Here is an 18142-nt window from a genome sequence, read left to right as displayed (position 1 = left end):
TCTTCCCCAACACTGAATAGATGGAACTCCTCACACAACTTCTCCTGGGCCTCTCTCATTGATCACTAATTTGACTGGTGACATTAGTGCTAAAGGATTGAGCTGCATTCCTAGTTATCACTCAGCTGGCCTCTTTCTGGCCATCAGAGACATTACAGCGAGGATTAAATAAATTCCACCTTGCCAAATCATAGAGAACGCAGGGTAGACTGAGGGTTCAGTTGTGTTTCTATGTCACAAGGACACATAGACATGGTGGAGGCTCCTTCATTGGTACTGACAGATGCAAGGCTAGAACACAGCAGGTGTCAGCCTTGGGATAAGCTGTAGTTCTCTGAGGGCATGGGGATGTTTATCAGCCTTGTTGCTCAATATGCTGCTTGGAGAAGAACTATAAAGGGAAGTCAAGATGAGTGTGGGACAGCACTGAGAGTGGAAGGGATTGAGAAGTGTCTTGGACTGAAAGCCCACTGTATTCTGGGAAGTGCTATTGCCCGAGAAAGATCTCAGCCAGAAAGGAGGAACATTAGAGCCTGAGCTTTATATTGAAACTGAGGTTCTTCTTCTCAGAGGACAGCAAATGAGAAGATTGATGGAGGGGTTCTTTGTGCTTCTCTGCAAGGGATGCAACCACTGGCAGGGGCTTCTGCTCACAGGTAAGGGTACCCACTCCCTGAATGTGTGGGAAGGGGAACTAAGGAGTCTGGAGTCTCCTGAAGAAAACAGGAAACTAAGATGAGTTTCAAGGCTTGTGTTTGCATAAAGTACAGTGAGGGACAGACAGACGCTCAGCAGCCTGAAGCTCTCAGAGGACAAGAGGTGATGGTGATAAGGGAAAGGGCTCAAACAATCCATATTCGCGGCAAATTATATTAGCTACAATGTTATGTAGACAGCTTTACCCAATCATGACCCTTCAAATGAAATCAAACGGGAAGGTTAGCAAGATGTCTCAGTTTGGGAAAATAAGATAACCTGAAGCCAAACCTCAGTTCCCACACAGTACATGGAAAGAACTGAATCCTGCAGGCTCTACTCTACCCTCAACATAGGTGCTGTGGCAAGCACCCACCTGCATTCCCTGACACATACATCCCACAGAGATTTGTGGCATATATCTTCATATGTGCACAAGGAGACACCAGCCTTCACAACTACACACATATATTTATATAAGCAAATCTAAAGTCATTTATTTCACACTTAAATATAATTATGTAATTATTGTCATAAGTTAGCTCCAAACCTAGGAACTAAGAAGAGAAATCCATGAAGATGCATTTCCTCCTTCCGTTTTTGCCTTTATTCACTTGTGTCTGAGTCTTTTCCAGGAACTGAACCAGACAAAAAGGTTAGACTTACCCTGAGTCATAATCCCTGGTTGTTCCAGGCAGTGGTGGCACAAGCCTTTGATCCTAGCACTTGGAGGCAGAGACAGGTGATCTATGTGAGTTCAAGGCCAGTCTGGCTATATAGAACAAGTTCCAGGACAGCCAAAGCTACACAGAGAAACCCTGTCTGAAAAAAAACAAAACAAAACCAAAACCCAACCAAAACAAAACCAAAAACCAGACAAACACAGAATTCCCTAGTTCTCGTGGACATGATGTCAGTAAATAGAAAAAATGAAACCATGGGTTGGTAGGGCTCACAAAGGGAACAAAAAAAAATTCAGAAAGTAAGGACTCTCAAGAAGAGGAGTTCAGAGAGACGTTGCTCCTCACTCCAAATGCTCTATAAGGAGGGATTTGGTACACTGACTGGAGAACCAGGTAGACACTTGAACAGAAAAATTCTAAGAAGTAATGACACACTCAGAGGCTCTAAGTGAATGGAAGTCATGTTGCTCATGCCTGCAAAGGAGGGTGGACACAACCTACCCACACAGCAAAACTGAGTGATGGTCACACCTCTTTAATATTGGTGGTTTTTTTCAATTCCTTTCTAGCCTTCCTTTTCTCCTTCTGGCATCTCCCCACTACTGCTCAACTGTCGACTGAATCAGTGCCACCCCTAGTGGCTGAAGGAGATAACGTCCTTATCCTTGTCAACACTCTGCCAGAGAATCTTTTAGCCTTAGCCTGGTTCAAGGGGCTAACAGATATGAAACAAGGAATTGCATTATATGCACTGCACAAAAATGTAAGTGCTACAGGGCCTGTGCACAGTGGCAGAGAGACAATATATCACAATGGATCCTTGTTGATTGAAAAACTCACCCTAAAGGACACAGGATTTTACACCTTTCGAGCCTATAATAGACGAGGAAGAGTTGTAGCAACCACATCCACCTACCTCCATGTGCAAGGTAAGTGATTTGCTGGAAACTCTGTGAACTGGGTGAGGTTTACTTCACTGGGCACACACAGGACTGTGGTCTGTACCTACATTCTCTGTGCATTGTGACCCTGTATTGGGGTTTGAGCATTTAGTGCAGGACAGATATGGTTTAGAATAATAGCAATAGATTTTAATCCTTCATTTGACTTCACCTAGAACACAGGTAGATATGTAGTGGGTAACATGCCAAGGATATCAGCCTCTGTCTAGTCTCTAGTGGTTCTAACTAGGAATGTTTCCTTAAGAAAGACTCCAAGGGAATCAACATTGTGCCTGATTATGGAATACATGATCTCTTTACGGAGATGTGAGCATCAGGATGCCCCACCTCCAGAACTCTGTCCTACACTGAACTCCAGGTGTCCATGAGAAGCATTTTATAAGTGGTGGATTTTTGACTTCCTGATGGCAGGGAATAGTACTCTTTAGTAAACTCTTGTTATATGTGGAATCACACAGTACTCTGTCATGAGAGACTTGATTGGTGTACATCCCTTGACCATCTTCTTCAGAGAGTCAGCAGGGGAATCTAGCTCAATAAGTATCCAAGCCATTAACTCACTGTCTTGTTGGCAGCATATGAGATTTCACAGGAAGGTCATGGTCTATTAGGAACCAGACCAAGTATAAAAGATGTTCTGACAAGAGCTCCTCCTCTGGGTCCCACTTGGGAAATTCTCTTGTGCAGGTAAATGATTACAGGCTATGGTGATTTGACAGCTTCCCAGACATGAACAGTTGTCCCCCTGGTGATCACCAGGAATGTTATCAGGGCACAGAATGAAATGGCAGAAAAGTACTTGTCTGAACCAGGAAGTTAACTAGTAACCTTGTACCACCCTGATTTTACATACCTAGAAATCCTGGTCAAAGCATTCTCAGACTTACTGATTCCTTAATGTGTCTGCTACACTGCCAGAGATCATTTTCTGTTTCCCACTTTATGTGTTTCCTTTGGAAAATTCATGGTATCCAAGGGGAATCAACTAGGTAAAGGTTCAAGGCCTCTCAAAAGACTATGGAGCACATGTGTAGACCCATTACATTACTCAACAACAGAGAAAGTAGTATTACGGTCTTGAAAGTCTTACAGGATAAAAGAGCTCACAACCTTTTTCTAGGAATCAGGCCACCTCCTCTTACACACCCAAGATATGAGACTCCTGTCACATCTTGGGCCTTTGACCTCAGTCAGAACCCAGTCTTATGGTGACTCTAATGATAAAAGATTTGTTCTTTTCCTGACACATTACATACCTGGTCCTTTGGAGCCTCAAAGACAACTTTTTCACCTTCCTACTGGGAGCAAATTCCATGTTTCCAGAGCATTGAAAACACAGGTCTGACTGGATGCCCGGCTGAGTTTTGTGTCACACAGTTGTGCAGTCTTTCCCTTCCCAGTGCTGACTAACCTAAGTCAGGACAAAGCAGAATGCAGTTCCAGGGTCAACTATTATTATCTCATCACAGGGAAGTTCATTACCCTTGACTCTCACTTTGTGTTCTATAGGACAGAAGCATAAAGAGAAGATGGGAAAGGAACTTGAGGCAGCACTGAGACTGGAAATACAGAGCAGTATTTTGAACACAAATATACCTATAGTCCACCAGACTCTGGGAGGTTATCCTTCCTAGGAAGAGGTTCAGCTCAGATGGGCGAAGGACATCAGAGATTGGAGCTGTGCTGGGGCAAAAGTACCTCAGAATGACAGATCATCTTACTAAGGCAATGGAGGCCCCCTCTGTTCTCCTCCACTTCACCACATCTCAGGGGATTCTTTTCACTTATGAGAAGAGCAGGAGTTGTCAGTGTGTGATAGGAGAGAACTGGTATTCTGTCTGGAGCCTCCTGATTGGCACGCATACATAAGAGGAATCTCCTTGTTTGTAGGGAAGAGGACACAGAATGGGTGGGAGGCTCCTTATTAGGATGCTCTCATTGAATATTAACCTTTCAGGGTGGGGTACATTGTTCTTACACAAATTTTGTAAGCATGAGTAGAGTATTATGAAGACTGATACTCTCAGCTTGATATCCCAAGTAAAATAATCAAGCTGGTGTGGCTCACTGATGTGGATCAATGGATATAGGAATTTGTTTTATTGACTGACAAGCTGAGACCAATGAGTAGAAGTCCACTGACCTCCATCTAAACACTGTATCGTGGACCCACCCACACACACTACACTAGCCTTTACACTACTTACACACAAGTATAATTTGCAAACAAGTGTAAAAAATCAAAGCAAATGGAATGATCCAATACTCTTTCCCTAATCCTCTCAGCTTCTTAAATAAATCCATGGGCATACAGGTTTCCCAGACATCATTAATTCATTCAGTTTTTCCATGTATCTGTTTTTTTTCAAGGCAGTTTTTTCTAAGAAATAGAAGATAGTTCTTATGATGCCCCATTTCAAGTGGACTTGAAGCAAAGAAAGCTATAAAATTAAGTTCAGGTGTTGGCTGCAACCACATGAGGAACATAACAACAAAAGTCAGAGAGTGAAGATACAGGGTCTGTAGGGGATGAGGATGGGCATGCATCACCTCAATACCATCCACTGTACATGTCAGCAGGAGTCTGTTGGTCGTGAACTGGAACAATGTTGACAACTGAAGATAAGGAGTCATACATTGGAAATCACAAGTATGGGGACATATAAAAAAAGGAAGACTGTGAGTTTACCATCACCAAGTAGGACAGGGAGACACTCACCCACAAAACTAGACTAAGAAATGGACATAGCTGCTCAGGACACCGGGCCTCATCTTAGTTAAATACGAAAGTTCCAATTTAGATGGATCTCTCTTTTCCTTTCTAGCTTTCCTTTGGAACTGTGGACGTGCTCCTGTCTCGGCTCAGCCTACTATTGAATCAGTGCCACCCATTGTTGCTGAAGGGGAAAATGTTCGTCTATTTATTCACAATCTTCCAGAGAATTTTCAAGGTTTTGTTTGGTTCAAAGGAATATCTGTGTTCAGGGACCATGAGGTTGCCCGATACACATTAGACACAAGATCAAGTGTGATGGGGCCTGCAAACACTGGCAGAGAGACAGTGAACAGTGATGGATCCTTGGTGCTACGCAATGTCACTAAGAATGACATTGGATTGTATGCTTTACGAATCCAGTGTGCAGATATGAAAAGTGAAGAAGCACACGTGCAACTCCTGGTGAACAGTAAGTGGTTCTCTGTGATTGTTTGGTGTTGGGTGGGGCTTACACATTCTGAACTGTCATTGCTGGCCTAGCCTAATTTCCCTCTGCAAAGTATTCCTATGTGGAAGTTTGGGCACTTAGTGCAGGGCAAACTTGGTAGAGACAAATGGCCATAGATCAGATTCACCTGCATCAAGGAAGACCATAATGGAAAATAACTTACCATAAAATGTCAGAGCCAGTCCAGTCTTGTAGGGTTCTAGACTGGAGAGTTCTGAACCCTGTCATCTTTCCAAGGCAGAATAAAGTGACCAAATGCAGCACTTTTCCCAGTACTTTACTTTTACTTCCTGTCAGAACTGATAGGAAACAATGATTTAAGGTTATTAATGTCAAAATAGGGCATGTGTTATCTCCATTTGGAGAATGTCATAATTAAAATCCAGGAACTGGTAGAGATACCATGGAGGAATATTGCTTACTGACTTGTTCCTCGTGACTTGCTCAACTTGCACTCTTGCACCACTTCCTTCAGTGGTCTCAAAGCTTTCATATTAATCCCCATTCTAAAAAATGTACTATAGTTTTGCCCACAGGTTGAACTGGTGGTGGAATTTTCAATTAAGGCTTTGTCTTTAAAAAGTGACTCTTGCTTGTGACAAGTAGTACCCAAGCCTTTTGAATGCCTGAGCCTGCCTTGAAGATCAGCCTTCTCCCAGATTCCATCCAGACCCAGTCCTGAGGGCTGGCAGGCAGAGAAGCAATAGCATCTATAGTGTGACATTAAGGGTTGAGTGTAACCACAAAGGAAACTGAAAAAAACTATAATGTAAACATCTCAGTGATGATGAGTTTATGGAAGTCATCATATTAACCCTCAGTGTGCAGTGTCTGACTGGGAGCAGTGAGGGAACAGCCCTGAAGATACCTGAGGGGAGAGTTCTAAGATGAGGAAATGACGGTTTGGGGGCAGAAATGGAATGGAGCAGGTCATGTTGCTGACCTTCATTAGGTGGTATAGACACACCCACACCTGCATTTGTTGACTGAGTAACAAACCCATCTGCTCAAAATGGAGGTCACCATCTTTTCGCCACACACAATAATCCCCATGTGACAGCTTTTTTCTCTTTTCCCTTCCAGGCTCCCTTTCTCCATGCTGTAACCCTCTCACCTCTTCTCAACTCATGATCCAATCAATGCCTCTGTATGCTAAGGAAGGGGAAAATGTTCTTCTCCAAGTTCATAATCTTCCAGAAGATATGCAATCCTTTACCTGGTACAGGGCAGTATATAGGGTTCCATATTATGAAATTGTTGAATGCAGCCAAATCTTGAATACAGTCACCTGGGGAGATCAATATACTGGAAGAGAGCTGGTGTATGACAATGGATCCTTGCTGCTCCAGAATGTCACTGAAGAAGATGCAGGAATGTACACACTAGAGATTTTGAAAAGTGATTTCAAAATTGAAAAAGCATATGTGCAATTCCATGTAAACAGTAAGTGACTCTCTATGGCTTCTAGTTGCGGGGCATGGGTTATCTTAATTCATACACCAAGCTGTCAGGACAGCTGTTCTTGCTCTCTTCCTGGCAGCATTGTGTTCTCACAATAGGGTTTAGGCACTTACCCCAGGACATACACTGGGTAAACAAACAATAGGTTAGAATCCCTTACCTGTCTTTCCATGTACAGAGAAGAATGTATTCTGGATAACTCCGCACTAAGATTTCAGTGTCAATGCATATTCTTGTGACTCTCACCATGCACATAGCCTCAAGAGAGACTCTGAGACTCAGGCAGACAATGGATAAAAAAGCTATGGGGTCCTCACAGAGAGCCCCAGGAAGCCATGACTCCAAAACTTTGCCCCTGACTGCACTCTAGGTTAAACTGGGGAGATTTTTGACACTGTCAGTTCTGATTTCCTGTTAGAGATTTCAGGGAAGAAGTCTTTACTACTCTATAAATCCCTTAAGAGTGTCAAACCATTAGTGTACTGCCATGACAGTTACAGTTAGGTAGGTCACCTGTGTGTTTTCTTCTCATGAGGCTTAGTAGACAGGTGTCTTGACCATTAGCCTATTGTTTGATGGGTTTATGAGACTTCACAGGAAGGTCAAGGCACCAAAGGAAGAAACAGAGGATACAACTCCTCCGAATTGTTCCTTTTCCTCATGGGTCCAGCCTAGGGAGTTTTCTCCTTCAGGTAAATAATAACAGATGCTGCTTATGTGAGTAGCTCCCCTCCCAATGTCAGACCATTGCTCATAACTTAGCTTAATTCATAGACACAGCGATGATAATATACTGTGTGTCCTATTACAGTGACAAAGGAAACAGTGACTGAATCAGGGTCACTGAGTCCCTGGGTGGCAGATTCAAAACACAAGATATGTTTACAGTCACAGCTCCAAACTCTGCCACCCTGAAGAGTTTTTATTTATTTTATTTATTAAGAATGAACTAAGGAGAGACCGGTCTGGTTGAACTCTCTGGGCTACTATCATTTGTTACTCTCCTCTCTTTCAACACAGAGTATGTGGCACAGCCCTTCGTGCGGATCACTAACGGCGTAGTCTCATCACACAGATCTGTGATCTTCACCTGTGTTTCACCTGACACTGCTATCTCCATCCGTTGGATCTTCAATAACCGACCTCTGCGGCTCTCAAGAAGAATGACTCTGTCCCCAACAAAATGTGGACTCAGAATATATCCTGTTCGGATGGAGAATTTTGGAGAGTATAGATGTGAAGTCTTCAACCGAGTTAGTTCAAAGACCAGTCTCCCTGTCTTGTTTCGATAATGAATGACTGACCTCTCCTTCCATTCTATAACATAATTCCAGAATTTCTATCTTCATCACTGGGGGAATAAATGGAGAAAAGGTTTATGGTGAAATTGTCAGTTATCAGTCAAGTATAGCCAGCAAGGTGACTCATATCTATAATAGTGGGATGCATATGTGTACAAGATTTAAAATGAGATGCTGTCTCCAAAGGAAAATAAAGACACCAGTATAGTAAAAAGAAACGAAAAAAGTTAAAACTTTAGGTTTTGAATCAAATATAGGCAACTGTCAGAATTCATAGGTACTAATTTCAGGAGCTGACAAAATTTTGGTGCTCTGAATCTCCTGTAGAAATGGTGGAATATTTGAATAGAGAAAATCATCTTCTCATATGGTAAAATACATTCAGTGTTTAACTGATTCACTAATTTAACTAAGTTGAATGCTGCCAGCACATCAGTCATCCATGTAAAGTGAGGAAGAGTGACAGGAGAAGGCTTTGTCCATGCTTCATTATTGACATAGCTGGTTTCTAAATAGATTTGATCTACAGTTTGTTTGATGTACAAATATAAAGTCCTTCACATAAGGACAGATCATGCTACTTTCATTATGAGAGTGGCATTCACAGAGGGAACTTACACATGGTTATTTTAATATGTATTTCTTCCACTTATATTCTCCCCTCAGGTATTCATCCAGACCACAATTTCCCCTCCCTCCACTCCTCACTAACCCCCACATCCCCTCTCCCTCAGATCTACTCTTTACTTTTCCATCAGTAAGTGAGCAGCCCCCAGGGATGTTAACAATACATGACGTGACAAGTTATAGTAGACTTACCACAATCCCTCATACCAGTGCTGGGTGAAGACAAAGGTCTCAAGGGCAAGTAAAATGATCAGAGATCTTTCCCAATCCCACTTTTAGGACTTTCACAATAATACCCAGATACATTACAATAACTTATATGAAGAGAATTGAGTTCAGACCCATATAGGTTCTATGTTTGTCACTTTAGACTCTGTAATTCTCTATAATCCCTACTATTCATTCTGTGTTCCATATTTTTATTATGCCCTTGAACCCCCTGATACCTAAAATCTGTCCTCTGTGCAGATACCAAGTGTTTGGCTTTCTGTCTCTGCATCTGCTCCCATCAGTTGCTTTATTTGTCAAAACAAACAATATGTTACAAATTTCTCCCATTATTCTAAATAATAAGGGAGAGTTTTAAATAGCAGAAAAAAACTATATAAAATAAGTAAAATATCCATATACAAATATACACAGGCAATAATTACATTAAGGATTCATTTGACAAATTCAGAGAAAATACTCCATTGTCTATTCTATATAGGTGAGTTCAATGTATTATACTAATTAACTTTTTATCTTAGCTTGTATTATAAACCCAAAACTAATTTTTATATTTCTCAGTCTTATACATTTTGTACATCTTGTGTGAATTTCTTTTCTGAAATTGTTAACAAGGAAAAATGTAACTACAACTTCAACTCCATCAGAGACCTGAGAAGGAAATAATATTAACTGAGTAAAAAAGAATACAAGCAAGCAACTTTCAAAAATGTGAAAAGTGACAGAAACAGCTGGCTTCCTGGAAGTCACCCAAGGTTCTTGTATAACATTGAAGCATTTATATTTTGCCTACAGGCCTAAAATATTTGATAGCCTTTTCTGTGAAGTAGGATGTTATGAAGGGATGTCCGACTTTGCATTGGCAAAGTTTGACAGTCACTTTCTTTGTGTCCTCCTTGTCCTATTTGGAAAACAAACTGTCAGTGGTAAAGGCAAAGGTAATTTTCTCCTACTGGTTAACTTTTGCCCCCCAAAAGAAAACTCCACTTGAAGTTTCTCTGATGTCCATCATCTTCTCTGAAGTAGATTAGTGTTGCCAGAGCACACATGTCTTAAAAAAGAACTATGTGTTATTAAAACATCTGAAATGCCATATTGTATAGATCTCTGAAGTGTTTGAAGATCACCAATCTATCTAACATATATTTGTTTGACTGTTAAAACATACCTAGTGTAACTAGAAGTTTGACTACAGTAGGTGACTAACTACTTGCCTGCATTTCTTTATTATCATAAATAGTTTGTAATAATAGCATTCAAGTACTCAAAATTTTCATGACATTTTTAAATGAGCTATATAGGTACAATAACTTTAACAAGAGTAGAAAGGCATGTTCTCTATTTTCCAATAAAAATAACCTCATATTTGAATCAATACACAACAATATATTAAAGAAGAGAAAAAAAGCATATATTGAGTATGACAAAAATAACCTCAATTTTTTATTAAAATAAAAGCAATCCTTACCAGTGAAAAATAGTTAAGACTAGTAGCTGTTATTTTTGGTGAAGAAGTAGATTCAAAAATTTACCCTTTTATCCTTTCATGTGTATATCCCCCTTACTCAGAATCAATTCAATATCTGCCCCTGTATTCTATAATTTCTATATTTTTTTCTTTTCAGAGCAATATCTTTGACTCTATCACATTTGTTCAATCATTTTGCCCAATAATTACTAATAGTAAATTGGAACCAACCTCCCTAAATGATGACAAATATCCATAACCCATTGAGTGACCGAAAATTACCCACCCCACCTCTTGAGAATGTGGGTGTCTTGCTATTAAAATTACTTTCTGTTGTTTAGGGATTATGGAATCTTTAGGGGACAATGAAAAAAACTGGGATATTTATCAAGATCTGGGAGAGCTAGCTGTATCAATTGTTTTCCAGTTTTTGTATAATTGGAAAGTACAAGGCTTACCTCAAGTCCTATAATAAACAGTCTGCGAACCTGGACCATCTCAGCTAGCCAACCTGAAATTGTCCTGAACAGTTTGCAGTCCAAAGCTGATCTTTGGTTGGCATTTGTCAGCTTAGTGGCATTATCATAGTCCTGGTGGAATTGTTGCAGGGTCCCATCCTCTTTTCAGAGACTTCAAAGGTTGTTGTTAGGCAAGGTCACTGTTCACTACATAAGACTTAAACATTCTAAATGTCATATACAGCAGATCTCAAAGAGGTTAAAGAACCATAATTTGTTATGAACAAACAGAGTACAAAATCTTAATTCCTAGTTACCTTTTAAGAGACTCAAATCAGAAATCATTTACAGGAAGCTATATTATGCTTTTTTTCTAGAATTAGTTAGTATCCAGCAGGACCACTAATATCAAGATAAAAGTTTAATATATATGTATATAATTGGATGTATAAACACACAAATATATATACTAATCTTACAAATTTTGAGATAATATTTATACCTCAAGAAAAGTTTTCAATAGATAAAACAAAACCAAAGTATTATGAGATTAGTAAAAATAAATAGCCCTTATTTTTGGTTTTTCTTCTGTCTAATATCAGCTGGCTCTTCTGACATAAAACAGAGATTTTGTATTTTACTTTATAAAGCATGTTTAGGTTTAGAGAGGAAGAAAGCCACACTACAAATCTAAAGCCAGCTTTAATTTTAAATTGAACTTGGACTTAACAAAAGATCATTTATGGCTGGGTGCTTATGGTGTACAACTTTAATCCCAGCACTTGGGAGTCAGAGGCAGGCAGATCTTTGTGAGTTCGAGGCCAACTTGGTCTATGAGAGCTTGCTTGAGGACAGCCAGGACTGTTACACAAAGAAACCCTGCCTGGAAAAACAAACAAAAAAGATTATTTACTTATGTGTCTGTAGATAACAGTAGAACCAAATATTTGGAAAGATTTATGACATTTTATAATATTGGAAATGTGAGATACCAATAGGCCAATTCACTCTTTCTCCAAGGACATTCTCTTTGGATGATTCATCCCTTTTCTGCAGAGGTCTCATTTGTCCAGTGATCTTTATATTTCTTATCAGGATGCCTTCATTCTCCTGGTAAGACAAAAACAAAACCTGGCCCAACCCTAACTTAGGGGAAGGTTTCCTTTTGGCAAGTTACATTTGGTCAAATGAAAGCATTTTCCAGTTTTATAAGTTAGTCTAGATTGAATGATCACCTTCTTTGATGAACCATCACCTCTTCTAATCAAGAGGTTTTTCTTATGCTTATCTAATCTTTATAATATTTGCTTTATGGTTTCTTGTGAAATTTTTATTTTGTTATCTAAAACTGTTTGATCATCAGCAGTATGTCTTTTTTAAATAATAGTCATTAGTTCCTTTAACTGCATTGGGAAAGAGATTTCCCCACAGTGATAGGGAACAATTGAATCAAATTTTTAAGAGGCCTCCCAAGTTGTTTCACAGTTAAAGGGTTGCTTTGTCTGTTCCTTGTTGATCTGCATTCATTGTTCCTATGTTGGCCTTTGATGCTACTTCTGCACACTCCAGAAGTCAAGGGCCTTCTGGTATAGAAGTTCCTTCTGTCTATGTGTTGCTTTCATTGGTTAATAAAGGAACTGTCTTGGCCTGTTGATAGGACAAAACTTAGGTAGGCAGGGAAGATGGAACTGTTGGATGGGAGGAAGAAGGATAGAGTCAGAGACACTATGGATCTGCTGCCAGAGTAAATCATGCTGCTGAAACTTAACTGGTAAGCCACTGCCATGTGACAATACACAGATTAGTAGAAATGGGTTAAACTAAGATGTAAGAGTTAGCCAATTGGTGCAGGAGAATTATCTGTATTCTATCAATCATGTATTTTAATAAAACGCTGATTGGTCAGGCAGGAAGTATAGGCGGGTCAACAAGACAGGAAGTAGAGGCGGAGTAATGAGAATAGGATAAGGCTAGGGAGGAGAAAGGTTCCTCAGCCACTCCTGCGCAGACCACCGAAGAGGTAACATGTAAGCTGCCCAGCTGGAAAAGGTACTGAGCCATTATGACTAACATAGATAATGATAATGGATTAATATAAGTTACAAGGACTAATAAGTAGCCTGACCTAATGAGCCTATCAGTTTATAACCTTATGGAGTCCTGTGTGTAATTTCTCTTTGGGATTTGCTGGCTGTTGGGGTACCGGGCGGGACGGTAACCCCAACAAGCCGGCCCTCATGCTACAGCCAATAAGTTAGAGCTCATGGGCCAAGCAGTGTTTTAATTAATATAGTTTCAGTGTGATTATTTTGGTTCTGGACAGTCAGGACAAACAAACAACCCTCTCCTTGCAACAGCCTTCTGTTTTGATTATTCTTGAAGAAACATTGTTTCTAGAAATTCCATGTCTACAGTTCTTTGCTATGTGACCTTGTTAGTCACAATTAAAACACCTAATATTTTATTTTTCTTCAAGCCTCTGAAAATCACATCTCCTATCCAAGCATCATCATGGGTATAAGATTCAATATTGACTATATCTCATATTCATTCATCTATGAGTATTGGTCTTGCTTTTAAAGGCCTAATTATACTTTTACATTGTGAATTATCACTTTTTAAAAGGCAGACATTCAATTATTATTCATCTAGCTTCTGAATTTGGTATCATTCTATTTATAGATAAAGTCAATATTTGTAAAAATCAGTGAAGTTTTTGTTTGGAACCACTGTGAGTTTAGAGACAGAGTTCCTCATTAGAGTAAAGGATTGAGCTCCCAAGGTCTGTTTGGAGTGCAGAAGGAGGGAGAAGATGACCAATGAAGTCAAGACCGTGAGGGATTGGTCTACTCACTGAGACAGTATACCTAACCTAATGGGAGTTCACCCAATCCAACTGGTATGGAACTGAATGAGCATGTGATCAAACCGGACTCTGAATGTGGCTGCCAATGGGGACAGAATGAGAAGCCATCGATAATGGCACTAGGATCTGTTTCTACTGCATATACTGTTTTTTGGGAACCCTAGTCTATTTGGATACACACCTTCCTAGGCCTGGATGGAGGGAAGAGGGCCTTGGACTTGTCACAGGGCAGGATACCATGCCCTCTCTTAAGGAGGGAAGAAGAGGTAGGAGGAGTGGGAGAACAGGAGGGGAATGGGAGGGGAGGAAGTGTAAATTTTTGAATGGAAAAAATAATAAAAAAAGACTCTGAAACCAGTTTCTCCTAATTTTTGACTTTTGAGTTCTAATTTTATGTAAACCTATTCTATAACCTAGGAAATGGACAGAATCTCCTCTCTGTATTTTTTCCAAGAGTAATTTGTAATCCTAATTTTTGCAAAACTGTCTTTACTTCTTTAAAAGTATCTGTGTTTAAATCAGATAGCAAAATGTCATCCATGTAATAGTAACTTACAGATTTAGGAAATGTTTTATGTACTATTTCCAATGTCTGACTTACAAAGTATTGACATACGGTTTAAAAAGTTCAATGCTGATTACTAAAAGGTCTTTGCAAAGATGAGTGATTCCAGAGGAGGCATCTTCTGTACAGTGTATGCACAGCACTGCTGCCTGAGGCCAATACCAAAACTGGCCATTCTAACCTCATGGAGGTTAATGATGGCACCGTACTGAACCCCCCAAGGTCCAAATGAGGAGCAGAAGGACAAAGAAAATGAGAAAGGAAATAAGGACTGTGAGGGATGCGATCACCCACTGATACAAGGGGACGGATCTAATGAGAGTTTACCAAGGCCAGTTGGACTGGGACTGAACGAGGATGCAATCCAACCAGATTCTCTGAATGTGGCCGGATTCTCTGAATGTGGCTGGCCCGTAGTCTTTCTGAAAAGCCATTGACAATGACACTGGGACTTGTTTCCTCTGCATATACTGGATTTTGCAGATCAAGTCTGTCTGGACACTCACCTTCCTGGACCTGGAGGGAGGCGGGAGGAACTTGAACTTCCCACAGGGCAGGAAACCTTGACTGCTCTTAGGGATGGAGAGGGAGGAGGAGAGGGAGTGGGGGGAGTGGGAGGGTGTTGGGAGGAGGGGCGGAAATGGAAACTTTTATAATTTAATAAAATTTAAAAAAAAGAATACAAGCTACCTGTGGGTGTAAAATGGTCAATGTCTGCAAAAGGTGATAGGCTGAACCTGCAGAGGGCTACTGTACTCTCACTTATTCAGTGTCACAACTCACAAAGGACTCCATTAGTATGCAATCTGGCAATGACTATCTGCCACCTGAAGTGACCCATTCAACCTGAATGCTGCCTGGGAGTAATTTCTATTGCTTCATGACTATAACTGCCTCTATATAGAAGTCTGGAGGTGGGATACTCAGTACCTCTTGGATTTGTGACACTCACCCATTACACAGATGACTTGGCTGAGCAAGTTGCCCTGGTCTAGACCAAGCACATATAGCAAGGCCCAAGAGGTACAATGGGGTGGAAGGACTTCTGCCTAGAGAGACTCAGGGTGATGGAGACAGGGGATATCTCAGACTCAGCTCAGTGCACTCATGATTACACAGTGGGTATACATTATACATTTAACTCTTAATGGATCAGGTGATTGTGCATGCTACATAAGAAATCTTCTACCATAATCTGGGGTTGGGAACTCCTTATCTAAGGTTATACTGTAAGTCAAAAAGTTGCTATTGTGTAGCATAAATTCTAATTGGTCTTAATAAAATCTCAGAGTCAGCTGATAGAGAGTGAAAGCCAAAGGATCAGAGAAGCAGAGTGGCCAGTCACTAGAGTTCTTACTTCTACCAATGATCACCAAAGGGGTGATCCTGTGTCTACAAATCCTTAGACTGCCTCAGACTGCATCCATCTCTATAAATCCTCAGACTGCATGAGATCCTGTGTCCTCCTGCCTTATATTATTATCTCTGCCCAGCCACATCACTCCTGTCACCACCCCTCTAGTGCTGGGATTAAAGAAATGTGATACTAAGTGCTGGAATCACCTTTGTGTGATCTCTGTTTCTCTTTTATCTCATGTAGCACAAGGTGGTCTTGAAATCACAGAGATCTATCTGCCTTTGTCTCCCAAGTGCTGGGATTAAAGATATATGCCACCAATGCCTGGCCTCTAGGGATAACTATTGGATTAGTCTGCACTCTGATCTTCATGCAAGCATTATATGTTATAGTATAAAAAATATCACCACACTATTGTCTTCTCTATACAAAAATTTTCCCTTCCCAATGCTGACATTACATGTGGTTTTATTATTTGCTCCAGATAGTTTGAATGTTCCAATCATGTCCCCTCAGATAGTCATTTCCATCTAGGGGCAAACCTCTACATCTCATGCCACACATCAACTGACCAATACGCATAAAACTCTTGACTTATCAATGGGAAATGGGAAACCCCAGTAATCCTACAAAAGTCTCTTTATCTAAAATGTAACTACTAATCCTGTATCTTCCTTGTCTAGTACATTGTGTTTGGCATCAATAGGGACAAAGACTTGGTTTTTGTGTAGATATAGAAATTAATTCACAGCTTGTCCTGAGGGGAAGAAACAAATCTCAATACTCTTATGAGATTCCAGATCTTCTTTGTCCTCCTTTCCTTGAATCTCTGATTTCTCCTAAGTGACTTTTGATAGGTCTGGAGATGTGAGGGGGTGAGCACCTTCCAGGTGTGAGGAAATTCCAAGGTAAGGAGACTTTACTTAAGGTCAAGAAGAAGCTTCTTTCTGTCACTCATTCCTTCCTGCCCCCTATTTGCTAACACGATTTCTATGATCCAGAAAGAACACTCAGAACTCTGAGCCATGTTCATGTTTCTTTACCCCAAATTCTCCCAGATCCTGTCTTGTCTCATCTGGTAATTGGCTTCTGCTCTGATCCCAATGGAGCCAGAAGAGGCAGGTGATGAACAAGGATAGGAGGCCAGTCCTGAATCAGGATGAAACAAATGTTTAGTGATGCTGTTTCACTTACTCTTCACAGTGTTTGTGGTAGATATCAGAGTGCCCCTGGGTTCAGAATCTGGGAAGAAGGAAAAGTAATATACAAGGTAGATGTTCTTGAGCTGTTTGCTGTCTCTTAGGATCCAGCTGTGTGGTGCAGTGGACACCAACACATGTGAGGACCACAGCAAACAAAGAGGGATACTCACTTGGAGAATGGGGTACTTCCTTGGAAAGCTCCCTGTGGAGGAGGAGGACTTAACCATTTACAACAGGATTGTAGCTATCATCAACTTTTATCTTGATACAGCCCAAAGTCAAGTGGGTGGAAACCAGAGTCTCACCTGAGTAATTCTTTATTCATTCAGTCTGTGGACGTGTCTGTGCGGGATTGTCTTAATTAATATAGGAGCACCCAAGCCATTGTGGGAAGCACCCTTCCTAGGCAGAAGATCTTTGGTTAAAAAATCTAGAATTTTGTATAAGGAGAAGCAGACAAAACATCCACTTGAATCAATGTTCTCTGTACCCCAAATCAGATCCCCTCAGCACCCTATATGTAAAGACAAGGAAGGATTTAGATACCAGAGATGAACCAAAAAGTTCATTGCAGCTGCTGAGTTAGTGTCTTCTCCTTTGAGTCTCAAGAGAAATGTCCTAGGACTGAAATTTTCTGAGCATAAAGCTCCTCCAGACAGTGCCTATTCTCTGGATACAGAGCGTTTCAATTTTAGTATATGGCATTGGAGGAAAAATCGGAGGCCCTTTATAGACAAACCCTACATGGAATTACTGAAGAGCACAGTGAACTTGATGACAGGCCCTCCATCCACTTGTGCTGAAGGTATCAGGTCACTTATCATTTGAATTGTTGACAATCCATGCTGTAGCCCCACACATGAAATTTCAGTTCTCCCATAGATATTCAGGGAGAGATATCAAGACACATGCTCAACACTTAGAAAATGTTTCCCTGAACTTTAACCTTGCCTAGCAGACTGGTTTTCATCTCTGTCCATACTAACCTAAAGCTCTCTCCCAAGACCCTACTCTCACCTTCTGGATGCTTCTTGTATCTGAAAT

The 18142-nt window shown here is 40.6% G+C and overlaps 1 protein-coding gene across 1 annotated transcript; it reads left to right on the top strand.

The window, feature by feature from the left end:
• The first annotated feature begins 592 nt into the window (after positions 1–592).
• On the top strand, positions 593–8318 carry LOC146895973 (pregnancy-specific glycoprotein 22-like). Its single transcript, XM_085692997.1, has 5 exons — positions 593–656; positions 1949–2308; positions 5167–5526; positions 6649–7008; positions 8047–8318. The coding sequence occupies exons 1-5, from the start codon at positions 593–595 to the stop codon at positions 8316–8318; spliced, it is 1416 nt and encodes a 471-aa protein (XP_085549123.1).
• The last annotated feature ends 9824 nt before the right edge of the window (positions 8319–18142 follow it).

The sequence above is a fragment of the Myodes glareolus genome, chromosome 1 (assembly GCF_982192425.1).
Source record: "Myodes glareolus chromosome 1, mMyoGla1.1, whole genome shotgun sequence".
Lineage (NCBI taxonomy): Eukaryota > Metazoa > Chordata > Mammalia > Rodentia > Cricetidae > Myodes > Myodes glareolus.
This window is presented reverse-complemented; position numbering and strand designations above follow the sequence as displayed.

What these genes read in the sequence shown, in the direction of transcription:
- LOC146895973 (XM_085692997.1), top strand. Translation starts at nt 593, where the DNA reads ATGGAGGGGTTCTTTGTGCTTCTCTGCAAGGGATGCAACCACTGGCAG. An exon ending in CACCTACCTCCATGTGCAAG is followed by an intron (nt 2,309 to 5,166) that starts GTAAGTGATTTG and finishes TTTCCTTTCTAG; the next exon opens with CTTTCCTTTGGAACTGTGGA. An exon ending in CGTGCAACTCCTGGTGAACA is followed by an intron (nt 5,527 to 6,648) that starts GTAAGTGGTTCT and finishes TTTCCCTTCCAG; the next exon opens with GCTCCCTTTCTCCATGCTGT.